This window comes from Carettochelys insculpta, chromosome 4 (assembly GCF_033958435.1).
Source record: "Carettochelys insculpta isolate YL-2023 chromosome 4, ASM3395843v1, whole genome shotgun sequence".
NCBI lineage: Eukaryota > Metazoa > Chordata > Testudines > Carettochelyidae > Carettochelys > Carettochelys insculpta.
The window spans coordinates 87172240-87191182 of record NC_134140.1 but is presented as its reverse complement, the minus strand read 5'-3'; the positions used below and the strand labels follow the sequence as shown (position 1 = coordinate 87191182).

Here is an 18943-nt window from a genome sequence, read left to right as displayed (position 1 = left end):
GTGCTGCTGCAGCACCGGTGGGGGTTCCTGCCCTGGCCCCCTGCTGTTGTGGGACCAGTGGGGGCTCCTGCCCTGTTAGGAGCTCTGGTCCCTGGATCTCCGCACTGCTGGAGACAGGCAGGGGCTCCACCCCAGCCCACTTGTGCTGCCACAGGACAGGCAGGGGCTCTGGCTCCAAGCCTGCAGGGTCTTCTGCGCCAGTCACTACTCCCTCATCTGGCAACATCCATGGTCGTGCCAGACGAGGGATGTTGCTGGACAAGAGAATACCAGATTTCAGAGGTGTAACCTGTAGTTTTAAAAATACAGCCAAAAATAAAGGGGAAAACTTTTTAATTTCAAGCAGTATGGAGGTGGAGACACCTGAAATGGGTTGAATCACTCAGCAAGTGTATTTTTAAAAATAAGTTTAAGAAGAAATTTTGCTTTTAATTGTGGTGATAATATTGGATTTCGCTGAATATATGACTTTATATGCAGGTTGCCTATTCCCCGACCAGGTGAAGTACTGGGATTGGTTGGAACCAATGGTATTGGAAAATCAACTGCCTTGAAAATTTTAGCTGGAAAACAGAAGCCGAACCTAGGAAAATATGACGTATGTATAAAATAGAACTTGGGAAATCGGTGATTATGGTTTCTTGATAATATGCTCTGTGTTTCCTTGCAACTTTTTCATGTAGTTGTCACATTTCTGTCAGTGCTTCATGTCGCTCAAACTCTGGTGAAATGTAGTGAAGCACAGGCAGCAGTAGGTAAAGTGTTAAAGGTCACTGTGCTATTAATCCACTTTCACAATGATATATTTGGGTTTTCCAGCTCTGGTTCTCTTGGAGATGGGTTTCATTTTGGGAATAACAAACTAATACTTCGCCTCCAATCCAGTTTCCCATGAGGGCACAGTTAAACTTCTCAAGACAACCAGGAGTTGCAGTTTCCTTTTAACAATTTTTTGCACGTGCTAAATTTGATCTGTTTTTGTCTTCTCTTACTTTCATCTTTTGGGAATATCTGCTGAGAACTAGGTTTTCTTGAATCTTTTTCTATGAAGTGAAACTTCATTAGACTAACCCTGTCGTTTAGCCTGGGTAACCTTAAACTAATGTATAAAGTTAAGTGTTTGAATGAATTGAGAAATAGTGACCCGTGCCCATCATTCCATGTGAAGTGGGTTGACTTCTGGCACTAGCTTATTAAAACAAATTTGTATTCCGATACTTACATCCCTTTCACTTTGTTTCTTGAAGATAGTCTGTGTTCTCTGCTGCCAAGACCTTTTTAGGGTGCTTTCTCTTGAAAGAATAAGTGACATCACACACCTGAAACAGTACAAGGACCTGCACTCCTTTTACAGCTTAAGGTGTTTCATGTCATTAACTGTTGAAGGGAAAGCATAGCAAGTAAGTGAAGTAGTGACTGACCTTTGGTGGGCCGTTCTCTTTTTATTGCATGTATCTTGGTCTACTCACGTTGTGTTTAGAGATCCTTAAAGTTCAAGCTTTTCCATTTATTTTTAGATCTACAAATAGCTTAGATGAATTTGTATTTTTAAAATTCTCGTAAGTCCCAGTACCTAATTTTTCTGTAGGACCCACCTGATTGGCAAGAAATCTTGACTTACTTTCGAGGATCTGAGTTGCAAAATTATTTCACCAAAATCTTGGAAGATGACCTTAAGGCTATCATCAAACCTCAGTATGTGGACCAGATCCCTAAAGCTGCCAAGGTAAGAAATTATACCAGTTAGAGAGAACCTGAGAAATGTCTTTCAATTAACCCATTAAAAGCACAACATTTGTACATAGTGTATTTTATCCTTAAAGGCTCATATTGAGTTATATTTGCAATAGCTGAATGCTTAAATATTACGGAATTTTTTAATTCTTGCTTTTATCATGGCAGGGGACAGTTGGGTCTATTTTGGACAGGAAGGATGAAACTGACACACAAACTATTGTATGCCAGCAGCTTGGTAAGCTTATGTTCCCTCTGGGTGGGTTTTGTGGGTTTTTTTTTTTTTTTTTTTTGACCAGGCTACAAACTCTGCTGAATGCTGCATTTTTGTCCTGCTTGTAGACCCTGGCTATCTTGAGCAAGATTTCACATTTAAGTGAGGAGTGTATACAGGAGAGATTGTGGCCATATATGGTGACTTACCTACGGTGGCTCTGGCCCAATAGCACTTATATATTCCCTTTCCCTGCCATACTTGGGGTTCTAAAGGGAAGCAGTGAATTTTCCAGCAGCAAGCTTAGCAACCCAGCGAAGAGTGTGTGCCCAGCTTCCTTCAGGGTGGGTCTTTCAGGATCCCACCCTGCCAGATGTGCTTAGGAAGGGCCTATACCCATTATTCCCTCTCTTGCCAGCTCTTGGGTAAGGGTGCTTTGGCCCCTCAGGCTGTAGCTCCAATGTCTGTGCTAACCTGGACCAATGCCCCTGAGCTCATCTGAACCCCCCTCACCTGGTTCCATGCACAAATTTATCCCCAGCCAACCAGCCCTGAGCTTGTTTCTGACAAAGGAGGGGTGCTCCCAGTCCCTTTGTAAGGCACATCAGATTGCTGTGCTTCCGCATGTTTTACAGGGAACATTTTTTGTAACTGACTTTTTAAAATAAATTGGGCTATTAGTTATTTCGCATTAACACCTGGGATTAACACAGGGCACAATTAACGTGTTAAAGTAATTAACACAGTTGCAGAGGGAGCTGCATCAGAGGTCTCTGGTAAGGTGTAATAATAATGCAAACTGCCACCAGAGGGCATATGGGAACAATCCCAGCTGCAGCACACAAGCACAGCATCAGAAGCCAGCCCAGCAGAGTTTTACTAGCATAAGTTTGTGAGGGGAATATCATGCCACTCCTCTGCCCCTCCCCCATGCCCAGAATACCTAAGGGAGTGGGGAGACCATCTGTAGAGCAGCAGACCCATTCCTGGTGCCCACAGCACAACAGCAGCCCTGCAGCCAAGAGCCCCAGCAGCTCCCACAGCTGGGAAGCTCTCCCTGTAACCTGTGAGGCAGCAGCCCCATTCCTGGTGGCCGGGTTCAGCAGCTGCCACAGCCATGGAGCGCCCACCGCCCCGTGGCAACCGCCTTCCTGGTGCCCTGCATTGGGCTAGTAGTCCCACAGCTGGGGAGCTCTCCCATGGGGAGGTAACCTGGGAACGCATTCCCTCCCCTGTGGGGCAGCAGCGGCCACGGAACTCCCTTCTCGTGGGGCAGAAGCCCTGTTTCTGGTGCTCTGATGCATGGGGCAGCTACTCCCTTCCTGATGCCCCACAGTGAGGCAGCAGTCCCCACAGCCAGGGAATTCCCCCTCCCTCTCAGGGCAGCCTGCACACTGCATCCAAGGAACTCCCTCACAGTGGGTCAGCAGCCCCTGCGGCCAGGGGATCCTGCTTCTCTCAACAATGTGGCAGTCCCCACAGCTGGGGAGCTCCCACCTGCAGGGCAGCAGACTGGCCTCCGTCCTAGGTGTCTCCTCCCCCACCAGCCAGGAGGCTTCTGCTCCCATCCCCTGTGGCTCATCCCTGGAATCCCTGCGTTGTGGCTGTGGAGCCCCCCTCTCTAGTGTCCCACCATGGGACAATAGCCTCCATTGTTGGGGAGCTGTGACATGAGACAGCAGCCCCCCATCCCTGGGAGCCAGGTGTCCTGTATTTAGCATAGGGAATTGTGGTCACCCTACCCATCCCTCTGCCCTCCCACATGACCATATTTTTAAAAATAAAACAGCCTGGGGAGCTTGCCCAGGTGGTCCCTCCCCTTGCAAGGCTCACCCAAGCCTCTTGGCATCCTGGGGCTGGGACTGACCTTCCCACCACATTGATTCTGGGACTGAGTCCCCACTGCCCAAACTCTGCACTGTGCATGGTGGTGTTTTCTCTCCATTCCCCCACCCCCATCCCAGGGACTGACCACTCCTCTGAGCTTGGGAGGCGACCTTGAACCTTGTGCCGCATGCAGTTGGGGGCTGAGGCCCCTCAACTCTGCACTGCCCACAGCAGAGTCTACTGACCTCCAGCCCTGTGCTGCCCACAGCCGGGGCTGAGATTAAAAAAAGGACTCTCTTGCGCAGGACACAAATATATTGATTACACAGAAGAGTATTAAATTATTCCAGGCATTGATACAGTTCTGCTTTGTTTTCATGATCTGTTTTCATGATCAGACAAAGTTAATGGAGCAAATCGGCAACAGTTCAGGTCTTTCGAATGGGTGGTTTATGTTTGCAACACTTCAGATGGTTCTTTGTCTGAAGGGGCTGTTATCTGTAGGTATTGCAAGACTGAGTTCCAATACCATAGAAGCACTTCAAGTCTGCAGTACCACCTACATCCTAATAGAGTATATTCTTATTGTTTAACAGTGCACTTGATCACGATTAATTTTTTTTAATTGTGTGATTAATAGCAATTTATTTTTAACCCCTTGACAACCCTAAAAATAGACAAATAATTGGTGAGACCATGGTTCATAAAGTGTCTTTTCAAAGAGTTTTGAGTAATTCACATATTGATTAAAAATTAAATGATCACTGTCTAAGATGAAGGAAAACTTTGGCTAGTTCAAGGATTAAAATGTATATTGGTCTGAAGTTGGCCAGGACTTAATATATTCATTTCTGGATGAATTCCAAACAATAACTGCTAGTGGCACTTTTGATGTCTAGTATTTTGCAAATCTTGATTAGAAACTAATAAATTACATCATTGTGGAACCCGGGGTTCCACAGAATATTAATTTTTAAAGCTTGGAAGATTTTGGATTAATTCTATTTTACATGTTACCCTCACTGAATCAATTCCAAAGAGGTCTTAGCACCTTCTTCCTTGAGAATCACTGAAGCTAAAAAATACTATCCCAAAGATGAAAAATCCTCAGCTTTCAAATAAGACCTAATGGTTTATATTACTTTAGCAGGTTTTTGAACTATTGACTGGTAATGGGAATAAAAAGGTTTTTAGACTTCTTCAAGCACAGATCCAAGAACAACCACCAAAACTGGATGTTTGATCCATGTGCATGAAGACAAGCAATAGTACAAATTTACCACTTAATGTTGCTGATAATTTTACACCTTGCTATGGCTTTTGTAATTATTATTATGATCCCTACATGTGTGACATATGAAGAGGCTTTGCAATTTACCTTTTTATTTCATAAAATTGTCAAATTTGTTTCAAAGTAGGATATTTATCATCTCATTTAATTTACATGTGTTTGACATAACAAATTGTCTTTGTCTCCAGATTTAACTCACTTGAAAGAACGAAACATTGAAGACCTTTCAGGAGGAGAACTTCAGAGATTTGCTTGTGCTGTCGTTTGCATTCAGAGGGCTGATATGTATGTTCTATTTGCTTCTATTGCACCTTCAGTCTGAAAGGCTGTTTCAGGATTTGTGCTAAAAGTGTTTACTGTTAGAGTGCGGGAATTTTTCATCTGTAGGAGATGGATGGTAGCACCTAGAGGTATCTTTTTTGGATGAACTCTTTTCACCCATTTATTTTACTAGTCCCTCCACAACTGGGGTCTGGGATTCTTTCTCAGAAATCCTTTTTGATCATTCCTCTTTCATCCTCTCTCACATGTAGCAAAGACCTCTGCAGTTTAGGGTCTGCCTAGGCCAAGGTTTATTATTGCTACTTCATAATATTCCTACATGAAAGGAGTGGATAGGAAAGATATCCTGTTAGACAATGCGCACCTCTTAACCCGGCTTGATTCAGAAAAGCATGGGAAGGTGCCCACCCCCTGGGGAATGTTATCTTTCTTCATGTCTTACAATCAGGAAATTACTGTTACGTCCATTCACAGACAAGCTACTGCTGCTTCTCCTAATCCATCATCACCAAGATCCCCTCCCCTCTTCATTTAGTCCCTTCCAAGTGGTTCTTGACTTCAGCTGTCACTGAGGGCAGGAAAACAAAATCAGAAGATTGGTGGTTTTCTAATTTGGAGGAAGCCTTTGTACTAGTCTCCTAATATTGGTGTTTTTGCACTTTGCAATGCACATCACAAGGCTGCTTAAATTATTAAAGTGAATTAGAAGTCACGGGATTGCTAAAATAGCTGACTTTCTATCTAACATCGTAGAGCTGTGCCAGAATTTTTGGCAAGGGAATAGTTAATGTGGACTGTTTAACAACCTTACATGGTAGTTGGCAGAAGAATCAGTGAAGACGGCAAAGGACACTGGAGAAAATAATTCTGTTAAGAGCAACATTTTAAACTATCACTTTAAGGGTAAATTTAGATGGCTTACAGGTTAGATTTTAAAAGATACGGTAGAAATGAAGGTTTAAATGTATTTTTATTGATATTGCCCTCTCTCTCTCTTTGGGATAGCTTCATGTTTGATGAACCTTCTAGCTACCTAGATGTTAAGCAGCGTCTGAAGGCTGCCATTACTATTCGGTCTTTAATAAACCCAGACAGGTAAGTATAAATTTTTTTAGGTAAGATTTTCATGTCATTAGATTTCGGTTCAGATATTTACTGAATGATTCTTTACTGTCTTTGCTAATGCAGATTGTTTAGAGTATATTTTCTAATGTGTTTTGTCTAGTTTACTGTTGAAAACCATTCAGCAGATCACATTGTTAGGATTATTTTTGTTTATATTCATCTTAAATTTTCCTTTTCTTAATTCCCCACACCCCACTGCTATTTACTATTTCACCCCTCTCTCGTTTCTTTCAAGTGTTTACATCATTCAAATAGTTATGGCTTTTTCTTCCACGAACCAAACTCTTTTTTTCAGCTGCTTTATGCAAAGAAGCCTTCAACTCAAGTGGAGAGTAAATGTCCAGGGTTGTTACTCTCAGTATCCATTTATTGAGTATTTAATAAAACGTTTGCACTGTGAGAAGTTTGGATGCTACTCTTATTGGCATCAAACAAAAAATCCACACCAAAAACCAAAAGCCACATTGTATCGTTAAATTACCAAAGTATTGATTTCTTTTGTGTGTGAGACCAGTTCTAAAAATCTCAAGTGTGTTTACTCATTTTTATCAAACTTTTTTTTCCATGGAAAGAAACAAATATGCACGCGCACGCACACAACATGGGTTTTTTGTTTTGGTTTGGTTTTTTGGTTGAAGTTTAACAAGGAATTTTGGTTTGATTTTTATTTTATTTTTCAGATATATCATTGTTGTAGAGCATGATCTAAGTGTATTAGATTATCTCTCTGACTTCATCTGCTGCCTGTATGGTGTACCAAGTGCTTATGGTGTCGTCACTATGCCTTTCAGTGTAAGAGAAGGTAAATCTTGACCAGCATTCCCTCTTAATGTTTTCCCATCCTTTAGCTGAATGAATTTTCTTGTGCGCGCTAATGTGGAGGTGATGTGCAGCATACTACCTTCATACTGGTGCACAGAACATATTTCTTTTGGCAGGTGTAGAGCTAAGGAGCGCACACACAGCGCACAGTCAACCTGTGGAACTCCTTGCCCGAGGAGGCTGTGAAGGCCAGGACTCTATTAGGGTTTAAAAAAGAGCTTGATAAATTTTTGCAGGTCAGGTCCATAAATGGCTATTAGCCAGGGATAAAGTATGGTGCCCTAGCCTTCATAACAAGGGCAGGAGATGGATGGCAGGAGATAAATCACTTGTCTTCTGTTCTCCTTCTCTGGGGCACCTGGCATTGGCCACCGTCGGCAGATGGGATGCTGGGCTTGATGGACCTTTGGTCTGACCCAGTATGGCCATTCTTATGTTCTTATGTTCTTATGTTCTTAAGGAGTCCTGAATGTGGGAGGGACCTCAGGGCTGTGTGCAGGAGTGTGAGGATTCTGCTAGGGATGGAGGCTCAAGGGTGGGACAGGGATTTGGGATGCAGAAGGGAGGGACTCAAGGCTAGAGGTTGTGGTGCAGGAGGGACGGGTGTGAGCTTTGGATGGGGCTTTAGGGTGCAGAGGGGTGCTCGGGGCTTTAGGGAGGGGTTCCAGGTGAGGCAGGGGGGTGGGACTCAGGCTTTTCTGGGAAGCTCCCTCTTGGGGATGGCAAAGAGGGCACTTCCCCATCCTGGCTGCAGCAGCTCTGTGGTGGGGCCACCAGGAGGAGACTGTTGAAACTGGGAGCTGCCGCACAGGAAGGAGGACAGCTTGTGGCAGGCTTACACTGCACTTAAACCATGGCTGGCCTCTGTCAGTTGTGTTAGGCTCACAAGGTTCATGCAATGGATCTCCAAAATTGCAGTGTAGGGTTTCTCAGCCTGTGGGTAGCTTATGTGAGCCAGCCGCAGGTCATCCCATTACTATGTAGAAAAATTCAAAGGCCCCTGTGAGGGGAAGAAATAAGTAGCAAAAATATTGGTGGTTGTAGGCTGACCATATCTTCATACGAAGGTATGCTGAATATAATAATAAAATAGTTAATTATTAACTGCATGTTTAATTATGATAAGGGCCATATTCTAACATGGCTTTTTGTGCAAAGCTTTTGTTGACAATGGTGGAAGTTCTAGTGCACTGGCGTCCAAATAAAATTGAATGGATTGCTGCATGCCTCCCCCCACCCACCTTGCAAGATTACTCACTGGAACCACTGCCCCATGGCTGAATTTACACCATTGTGCAGGGCTGCAGAAGTCTGCAGCCTGAAGCTGACGCCACGTGCTTCTCCCACCAAGTGGTGGGACGTATTTGCGGAGCAGTGGGAGGGGCTCCCCACGTGTGCGACTCTCCTGAGCTGCATTTATCACATCCTGCTGCCTCATTCCCCACATGTGGCGAACAGGGAGTGCATTGGATGCTGCTGTTCTAGTGTGTTAGCAAGGTTTACATATAGTCCTAAACTTGTGCCCCAGTCTTCAGTCTGGCTTTCCCTGTATAGAATGAGTTTGATACCATGAATTATTTGCAGGCTAGGAATTTAAACAAAGAGGTAAGAGAAACACCTTCCCTGCCCCAAAAACAATAGACAGGACAGTGGGTTGAAAAATTGAATTCTACTGAACTGGTCACCCTCTGGAAACAAGTCTATCTAGAGTCAAAGAAAAAATCACACACTTTATTCCTCCATTAACTGCTACAGTCAGAAAGCTATCAAACAGTTGTCAGGCCATACTGACTTAACCAACTCTTTATCTAGGCTGCATTCAAGACAATGAAGAAATGGAAACAGCTAAAGGAAGATCTTTAGAGATTCAGGGCAGCAAAGATTAAAGTAACCTGTAATAGGGGGAAGGTACAAATTTTGTTGAGCTCCATTCTTATTTAAATATCACTATTCATAATTATGTCAGTTTCCTGCAATGTTGTAAACTTAACCTGTTTAAACGTATCTGGGTTATGTGGAGCAACTTTTGTTTTGGGAACACCAGGGCTACATCTACACTTACAGAAAACTTCAAAATGGTCATGCTCATAGTCAAATCGAAGAATACTAATCAGGCACTGAAATGAATATTCAGCAGCTCATTAACATGCTGTTGGCCAGTTCACTCCCGGGTGGCTCATCATGGGGGTCCTTTACGAAAGGTGATAGGAATAAGGGGATTTTGATGTTGGCAGGACCCCCATGTAGACGAGCCGTGGACAAGTGACCAGTGACACTTTTGAAGTGCTGCAGCTGGTGGCATGCTAATGAGGCGCTAAATAGTCATTTCAGCGCCTCGTTAGTATTCTTCGGTTTGGCCATGAGCATGGCCATTTCGAAGTTTTTTGTAAGTGTAGACACAGCCCAAGTGATGGGGTTTGACTATTTTTAAAACTTCTGGTTCATGTAAAATTTAAACTTTTTTTTAGTGGAACAAAACCAATTCCCTGCAAACTCGGTTTTCAGGGTTTTGTCTAGCTTGAGTGTTACCACTGAAAAAATAAAATGCATTGATTATACATTTGAGATTTTTAGTTATTTAAGTTTGTGAAAAGATTCTTTTAGCTTTGCTGTGTAATTTCCATTACCTTGTTAATGAGAAGTCTTATAAAATAATTTGAGTCTAACATGCTACACAGGACTCAGGGCCTCAGTCATTGTTAAGGCTGTGTGTCTGTCAGATTCTGTGACTTCAGGGGCTGATGGGGTTGGCTCCAGGGCTGCCTGGGGCTAGCTGCAGCAGTTATTGCTAGTGCAGTTTGGGAGTGGGAGGGGGGCTTAGGACTGGGGCCGCCCCACCCACCCACACACATCCTGCCCCGAGTTAGGGGTATATAGTACAAGTCATGGACAGGTCACAAGCTGTGAATCTGTACCTGTGGCTAAAATGCAGTCTTCATCATTATCAGTCCCTGGCCTGATACTTGCAATCAAGTACTGAATGTCCACACAGTTTTAGGTATCTTTTTACAAATGATTTTACTAATGTAGCTCACTTTTTTTCTTTACAGGTATAAACATTTTCTTGGATGGTTATGTTCCAACAGAGAATTTACGATTTCGAGATGCGTCTCTGGTTTTTAAAGTGGCTGAGACAGCTAATGAAGAAGAAGTTAAAAAGATGTGTATGTATAAATATCCGGGAATGAAAAAAAAAATGGGAGAATTTGAACTAGCCATAGTAGCTGGAGAATTCACTGACTCTGAAATCATGGTTATGTTAGGGGAAAATGGTAAGTGTCATCCTCCTGTGTAGAAATTAGTGTGTCTAATGTCGTGTGCTAAATACTATTAAAAACAAGACTGTGTCTTGAGCTCTGGGCCCAGGAAACTAAAAGAACAGTTTATTTTATTAAAAACAGTGCCTTTCAACAGCTCGGACATTGTGCATGCAACCTAAGGGCAGAACTTCCTTACTCAAGTTAGTGAAGTTTCAAGTTTTAAACTTACCCTATTTATGCACGTGTAACAAAAGTACTCTCATAAGTCTGTAATAATACCTTGCTGTTTTCATAAGATCTTTTTATAGATCTCAAAGTGCTTTACAAAAGAGGTAAAAGCCTCGTTATCTCCATTTTACAGGGAAAAAAAATTGAGGCACTGAGTAATGAATCGACGAGCCCAAGGTTTCTGAGCAGGGTCTAGAATCCAGGTCTCCTAAGTCCCAGTCCAGTACTATCCACAAGAGTTTATACACTGCCTTCAATACCAACATACACTCATACTGATCTGTTAGCCAGTCCCACAAGGACTTTGAACTTATAAAAGAATTCAGTAAAATGTATTACTGTCACTCAGAACTATGTACAGGAAAATGGCAATTTTTGGGCTAAGAGTTATCACTCCGAGTTCCTTCTAAAATGTTTTATTAGTAAGTTATTTTCGTGTGTGGGCTGCATTAATACAGAAATTTATCCTATGGACCAGCTCCCCTAGTTATGATCTTCTGCTAGCTCTGCATCCATAGGAACTATATCAGTGGCCTGGGAAAGTAACATTTAGATTAATTGTATTTTTAGATGGTTTTTGTGATGCAGTTTAACAACTAAAAATAAGAACAAACCCCAAAATCATGTGACTGGCCAGCTCTTGACAGAGTACTTTGAGAATTCACATTTATTTTTGTGTGTGTGTGTGTGTGTGTGTGTGTGTGTGTGTGTGTAAATATAAAAAGTTGCTCGTATTTTAACATAATGCTATTGAAGGTATTAACTAATCTCAGAAGCTTTCTGTGAGTTACTAGAGTGACAGTCTAAAGTAACTTCCTGTATATAACATGAAACATCTGTTTGTTAGGAACTGGCAAAACTACATTTATCAGAATGCTTGCAGGAAGACTTGCGCCTGATGAAGGAGGTATTGTTTAATATATCAATTCAAAGCATATTTTGACCATTTTATTTCAGTGGCCATTGCTTTGACTACATGCCTATATTTTAGGTGAAGTACCAGTTCTAAATGTCAGTTACAAGCCACAGAAGATCAGTCCTAAGTCCACGGTAAGTTTAGGGTCTTTGTGTCACTTACACTTGTATATATGCAATGTATTTCCAACATAAAACCCATTATAGAGATGCCGAGAGAATCCATTCTGCTTTGCATTTAAATGCTATTTAAATATTTTGATCTTTGTCTTTTTACGTCTCTGTGGTACAGTGAAGCAAGCTTAAGTAATCACTTTGTCTTTGAATAGGGAAGTGTCCGGCAGCTGCTCCACGAAAAGATCCGAGATGCTTATACACATCCACAATTTGTGACTGATGTGATGAAGCCTCTTCAGATAGAAAACATCATTGACCAGGAGGTATTAACTCACTGGAACATTTTAGCATTTTTATGTTTTATGATTCTTTAATACCCCCAACTAAATACTGTTAAACGTTATTACTCCTAACAGGTGCAGACATTGTCTGGTGGTGAGTTGCAGCGTGTTGCACTAGCTCTCTGTCTTGGTAAGCCTGCTGATGTCTACCTAATTGATGAACCTTCAGCATATTTGGACTCTGAACAGCGTCTAATGGCTGCTAGAGTTGTCAAACGGTAATGTGTGTACGTGGAAGGACAGGAAAAGCTTCCTTTAACTTTTAAAAATTGTACTTACAAATATCTCTCAACTGTTCTGTTTCTGTTTCAGTTTCATACTCCATGCTAAAAAAACAGCCTTTGTAGTAGAGCATGACTTCATCATGGCGACCTATCTAGCAGATCGTGTCATTGTCTTTGATGGCATTCCATCCAAGAACACAGTTGCAAACAGGTAACTGGCTAATGTTAACTTTATTTCGGGGAAGGTCAGAAGACAATGTATAGAACTGAATTAATAGTAATAATCATATTTTATATAGTACACCCATAGGAACTAGATTCACTGTACAGCAGTCAAAATAAATTACAATATAGAAATACCAAAAATCTGAACACAAAAATAGTGTCAGTGTATTTAAAAAGCACAAACACAACAAGGTACTGTAGAGAGGCTAATGTACCTCTGGAAGAATTACTTTCAGATGTGTTTTGAAAAGTAGGAAGGAATGAGATGAAGGATCATTTCTAGACAGGTGCATGATAAGGAGTATGATGTACAAGCCAAATGATAACATACCATATACCTGGGTAGGCATCTAAAAGATAATAGTGTTATTGGAAAGCTCTTAAAATGTGGCATTCTAATACAGTGGTTAATTAGTTCCCGTATTTTGATATCAATAGCATGCTTTGAATTAAGGTTGCTGACTAATCAAATTTAACTCATCCGATTAATTTTATTAATCCCAATTAAAATTAATTGCTGTTTTAACTGTACTGCTAAACAATAGAGTAACAATTAAAATGTATTAAATATTTTGGATGTTTTTCTACATTCAAGTGTGATTTTTTTTTTTTTTCACTACAACAGACTATAAAATGTACTATATTTGCACTGGAAAAATAAGTTTAATTTTTTAAATTAATCTCATACATGTTGTGCAGTGCAGTCTTTTCATCTTGAAAGTACAACTTTAAAAGTATTTTTGTTACATAACTACACTCAAAACAATTAGGGTTGTCAAGCAATTAAAAGAAAATAATCGTGATTAATCACGCAGTTAAACAATAATAATGCTATCTACCCTGAATGACGGGATGTGGGCTCTGTTTGCACAGAGATGCACAATTTGGCCTATATCTAAAATCCAGACTATATTATTCAAAAAAACCTATTAAGAGTAACAGGACAAAAAGAAAAAACTAAAATGAATAAAAAGACATTTCAGACATATATGATAAAAGTTTGGCCATATTGTAGTCAATAGGAATGTTGCCATTGACATCAGTGGAGCCAGTATTTAATTCATAATATTTTAGTGAAAAACAGTGGTAATCAAAAATACTTGTTGCATCCCACCATATGAAGGAATTCAGATTGATAAATATATACATCGACAATTTAAGAAAATCTATATTGGCCAGCGTAGCTACTGCCACTTAAGGGTAGTTTAATTATGCTCCTGGTTTGTTTGCTTTTTTTTTCCCCACAATATAATTCATTGAGGCCGCGTCTACACAGCACTCCCCTTCTGGAAGGGGAATGCAAATGAGAGAGATTGAAAATGCAGATGAAGTGCAGATTTACCTATCTCATGCCTCATTTTCATATTCTTGCACAGTCACACTTCTGAGAGAGTTTTTTCCAGAAGCCAAAACAGCTGTGCAGACAGGGTACCTTCAGGGGGAAGAGAAAAACATTTTCAAAAGAACCCTACATTTCTCCCAGACAAAACATAACCAGTCTGAAGCCAAGAAAGAGCAGCAAGTGATTGTAACTGGTGTTCCAGGGTACCACACTCAGGGATGTGTCAAACCAGATCTGGAGAAACATGTCAAAGTGCCAGTGCAATATCGCTCCCCAGTTTTATCTCAGACCTGGGTAGTCCCACTTAATACCAAGGTTCCCTCTCACAATTGGAATGCTCAGGCCACACACTGCCCAGCCTTATGAGCACAGTGGCCAAATTCTCCTCCCCATCTGTCCATACACGTGGGGCTCGCAGCTCGCCTAGGGACCTGTGTGGAGGACCAGGGTGGTGTTCACTCATGCAAACTTTGGCTGGCTGTAGCAGTGGCTGTGGAGCCTGAGGCAATTGTCATCCTCTTCCTGAACCAGAGTGAAGGGTCCCTGTGGGGTGTGGGAGGACTCAACCTGTTGGGGCTCTCCGGGAAGCAGGATAGCAAGCCCCCCCCTTGCACACCAGCATCTAGAACTTCCTCAGCCTCCTTTTCTTCAGCTTTTCTCCATGAGGGCTGTCAATTAAAGGCAACACCTGTGATTAACGTGTATTAAATTTTTCAGCATGTTAATACTGCCATGCATTAATCGCAGATGTTAACGCATGTTCATTGACAGCTCTAAAAACAATGTGAAACTTCAGCGCCTATCAGTCCACTCAGTCTACAGCAGGGATTCCCAACCTATGGGTAGGGACCCAAACATGGGTCCCCATTAGATTTTCTAAGGGTTGCCGTCTGGGTGGCTTTGAGCCATATGTGGCTCTTTAAGGAGCCATTTCCAGCCCCCACCGCTCACTCAAATGAATTGAACTGTCATGATGGAGATTGTAATACAGGTTGAACTTCTCTAGTCCAGCACCCTTGGGACCTGACCAGGGCTGAACAAGACAATTTGCAGGACCAGGGTTGGTCAGCAATGTAACACCTTCACTGGTTACTGGGCTCCTAGAAGACACTTGGGGTAAATTACAGCTAAATAACCACACAGAACACTGAGAGCCAGGACTGGTGGCTGTAAACAGACTTTATGGGACCATGGGAAACCTGGTTACACTCGTAAGTGGTTGTCTGGTTAACTAAAATCATGCAGGATTATGGATGTTGTTGGACAAGAGAGTGCCATACTAGAGAGGCTCAATCTGTGCAGTATTTATATTAAGTGACTTGAAAAATACTGTTTTTACAGTGCTGATGTTTGCAGTCAAATAGTCTGTACTGTACACTCATCCTATTTAATTAAAATTAATATATTTGAAAAATGGGAAACAGCCAAAATACTTTTGATGGATAGGATTCTATTTGATAGTATGATTAATAAATTTAAGCATGATTAATCACTTGACAGCCTTATTTTGAATGATAGTAAACTTATTCATGGAAGGTATTAGGAGCAGCCCTACTGAAAATCAACCTTTTCTTAAACTCTCCCAGTTACATATAATATTTAAAATGTATAATATTGAGGCGGAACAATCATTGGGGCTGGTGGACAATGCAGACCCTAATGGAGCACTCAAGGAAGATAGTATGCTAGGGTATGCCCCCATAATTCTAAAGTGACAAAACTATTTTTTTTATTTTTTCTGGTTATATTTAACCGTAGCTTTTTAGGGTTGGCATTAAATATATTCAAGAACTTTACCCTTATGTTGTCTCTCTTGAATTTTTGTGATGAACTTACTACAAAAGATGAGTGAGATGTGCTTGTTTTCATAACAGACCCAGGATCCAAGTGAAAATCTGTTACTTTCTTGTTTAGAGAACAAGATGATTTGTCCATCCCTGTGCTCCCCCATTTCTTTCTCACATTGTCAGCCTAGACTGCATTAACAAGAACAACAGATGTGGACTGGTAACAGTAATTGAAGTCATTATCCTTGCATTAATGTTCCTTAAGACTAAGATGACAAATCACAGTTTTCAAATTTTGATCAAATGTGGATCTATTAAACATAATTTGGGCTCAATGTGGCATGACTTTTGGAGATGCAGAACAAATGTTATTAAATATTTAGTAAAACTTGCAAGTGCTTGGACCCTCTGTACACCAGGATATCCATGTAGCTGCCTTGCTTCTTCTGACACTTAATGGAAGATTTTACTTGATGTCTGAGTAGATATGTTCATGAGAAGTGTACTAACTCATATTTGTACATCAGTTAATCCCATTCTCACTCTTTTTTAATAGTCCTCAAACTCTCTTGGCTGGTATGAATAAATTTTTGTCTCAGCTTGAAATTACTTTTAGAAGAGACCCCAACAATTACAGACCAAGAATAAACAAACTCAATTCAATCAAGGTAAGAAACAGCCTGATCGTAGAATAAATACAATTTTGCCTACTAAGGGCCTGAGAAATGAGTAATGAAGTGAAAAATAACTAGATACTTTTCCTTATACTTTGGTGCACAGCAGGCAATACAGTATTGATGGGCAAAGCGAATATTGATGTTAGTCTTTAATTTTTATCCCCAAGATCCTAGTACTGGAATTTCTACTCTAATTCAGCACATTAACTGTAGTTTGTCAAGTACTTTTCTAAATGGGAAAATGTGCTGAAACTTTCCTCTTTTGTTTTTAAAGGATGTGGAACAAAAGAAGAGTGGAAACTACTTTTTCTTGGATGACTAGTAGGAATCTGAGAATTCTCCTTAATCAATTTATAAAAATGCAAATTGAAATCTGAACACTTTGTTATATAAAAACACTCAATATGAGAACACCCCTCATTCTGGGACTTAAAATGTTATTGCTGTGTGTAACATCAGAAGCCGTTAGAAGTGCATATTTTAATCTGAGCAAAAGATACTGCCACTCTTCCTGTATTTTGGTGATATGGTCGTATTTTTGAGGTAAATTTCCAAAACCAGATACATGTCAAATTGTTATATAAATAAACCTCCAGCTGTTTCAAAACTTAGGGGAAGTTTTCAGTCTAAATGTAATTTATTCACATACCACATGCTGATGAGTGTTTTCAATTTTAAAAATCTTTGAAAGCTGTTTTCTGTGCAAGATAAAGGTTTACAAAGAATGTCAAGATACAGAAATGGCCCTGATTTTAAAAGCAAGTTTGACACTCTGGCTGAGGATTTCATAAATAAATCTCCATTTAAAGTATGGCTGCTGTCTTTAGTCGCCCTAGGGCACAGTGCTTAATAACGTTTGGATCGTTATTTTCCAAGTAACGTATATTCTTTCACATTTTATATAATTTGTAAGATAGCTGCACTGTGAGTTTTCACATACTTTCGGTGTTATCTATCAAGGCGTTATATTTCGAGAGATCATCTTATCTGAAATGTTGGTTGACTTACAAATACTACCTCTGAACATCATTAGTAACGAATACACAACATATTACACACAGACTGTACAAGATATGGCATTGGGTTGTTGATAGTCACTGCTTTGGTTTCTGGTTCCAGCTGCTTATGATGTAAGCAGGTTTTTAGGAAGTAAGACTGTGTTGCTCAGTAAGGTTCCATCTTTCACAAAAAGAATGAGAACTACAAGTTGCACCTCCCTGATCTGACATGCCCGGGACCTGACTGGTCCCAGATGAGAGAATTTGCTGGGTAAGGAGAGGTGTAGAGCTTCTGTGGGCAGAAAGCCCTGCAGTCAGTGGCTGCTGTGGCTTCCCTCCCCAGCCCAGGTTACTATGGGGCGCCAGCCAGCCCTTTCCCGTGTTTGCAATGGAGCCAGAAGGGGGCTCTGGCTCCCAGTGCTGTGGCAGCCTCCTGGCCCCTGCAGCCGTGAGGCAGGGAGGAGCTCCAGGGTCATGTTGTCATCCTCATCCTCCTTCCGCATTGCTGCAGGACCGGTGGCAGCATCCTGTCCCTGCCCCAGCACTGCTACAGGACTGGTGGGGGCTCTGGCTTCTAGCCCTGCAGGGGCTCCCGCGCTAGCCCCTGTTCTTTCTCGGCTGGCAACATCTGTGGTCATGCTGGACGTGAGAGTCCTGGATTTCAGAGGTGAAACCTGTGGTCTTATGGGCATCATATCTTTATAAAGGACGGGGTGGGTTTTTGGCCTCGATACAGATGTAAGAAAAACAGAAGTACTAAATGGTATGTAATGTATTGTTGGAGGATGCTTAAATCTCCCCCTCAACCTTCCTAAGCGAAGGGCTCTTTGTTCAGTTGTAGCCACTTGTGTAGCTCTTTAGCAGCATAGTGTGTGTGTGTGTGTGTGTGTGGTGTGTTAAGTTTGTGCAGTTATAGAAAGTGGTGGGATCAGTTCAGGAAGCACAGCCAGTTTACCCCTGCTGGCCTCTATTTTGTCAGTTCTACGGTGATTTTTTTTTTTAAATGAAGTATTGAAGAGGTGGGTCTTATGGTATGTTTTGAAACTGCAAGTGTAAGTTCTTCAGTCCTGTCCACTTCTGTAGCCAGTTGCCTTAAATGTTGTTTTCCATTTTAAAATCAAAGATCCTAGTTGCAGCCTTATATGTCTGTTTAGGTTAAACTGAATTATATCATCACTTAAACTACTGTTGTCTTTTACATTCAGTTTAACTGTGAAATTCTTGCTGCTTATCAAGGGAGGTTACAAATGGAGTTCCTCAAGGATCAGTTTTGGGGCTCAGCTTTAATATCGTCTTTAATGAACTTGGCACCAAAAATGAGTCTAACAATTCAAAGGTAACATGAAGTTGGGAGGTTCTGCCAAAACCGGGGAGGACTAGATCATCATACAAGATCTGGACAATCTTGAAAACTGAAGTAATAGAAATGGAATGCAATTTAGTAGTGCAAAGTCATGAACTCGGACCAACACCAAGAATTTTTGCTGTAAGCTGGAACTCTAGTTGGAAACAGGAGAAGAAAGTTTGTTGGATT

The 18943-nt window shown here is 41.3% G+C and overlaps 1 protein-coding gene across 1 annotated transcript in view; it reads left to right on the top strand.

Annotated features, from left to right (window-relative positions):
• The window catches only part of ABCE1 (ATP binding cassette subfamily E member 1), a 32015-nt gene extending 14793 nt beyond the window's left edge, over positions 1–17222 (top strand). Inside the window, exons 5-18 of the mRNA XM_074993252.1 lie at positions 481–598; positions 1589–1726; positions 1903–1972; positions 5255–5351; positions 6354–6443; positions 7154–7275; positions 10346–10567; positions 11631–11690; positions 11775–11833; positions 12028–12138; positions 12232–12374; positions 12469–12591; positions 16291–16402; positions 16686–17222. Of these exons, the coding sequence (XP_074849353.1) occupies positions 481–598; positions 1589–1726; positions 1903–1972; positions 5255–5351; positions 6354–6443; positions 7154–7275; positions 10346–10567; positions 11631–11690; positions 11775–11833; positions 12028–12138; positions 12232–12374; positions 12469–12591; positions 16291–16402; positions 16686–16733 (1513 nt within the window). The 3' untranslated portion in view covers positions 16734–17222. The remainder of the gene's footprint in view (positions 1–480; positions 599–1588; positions 1727–1902; positions 1973–5254; positions 5352–6353; positions 6444–7153; positions 7276–10345; positions 10568–11630; positions 11691–11774; positions 11834–12027; positions 12139–12231; positions 12375–12468; positions 12592–16290; positions 16403–16685) is intronic.
• The last annotated feature ends 1721 nt before the right edge of the window (positions 17223–18943 follow it).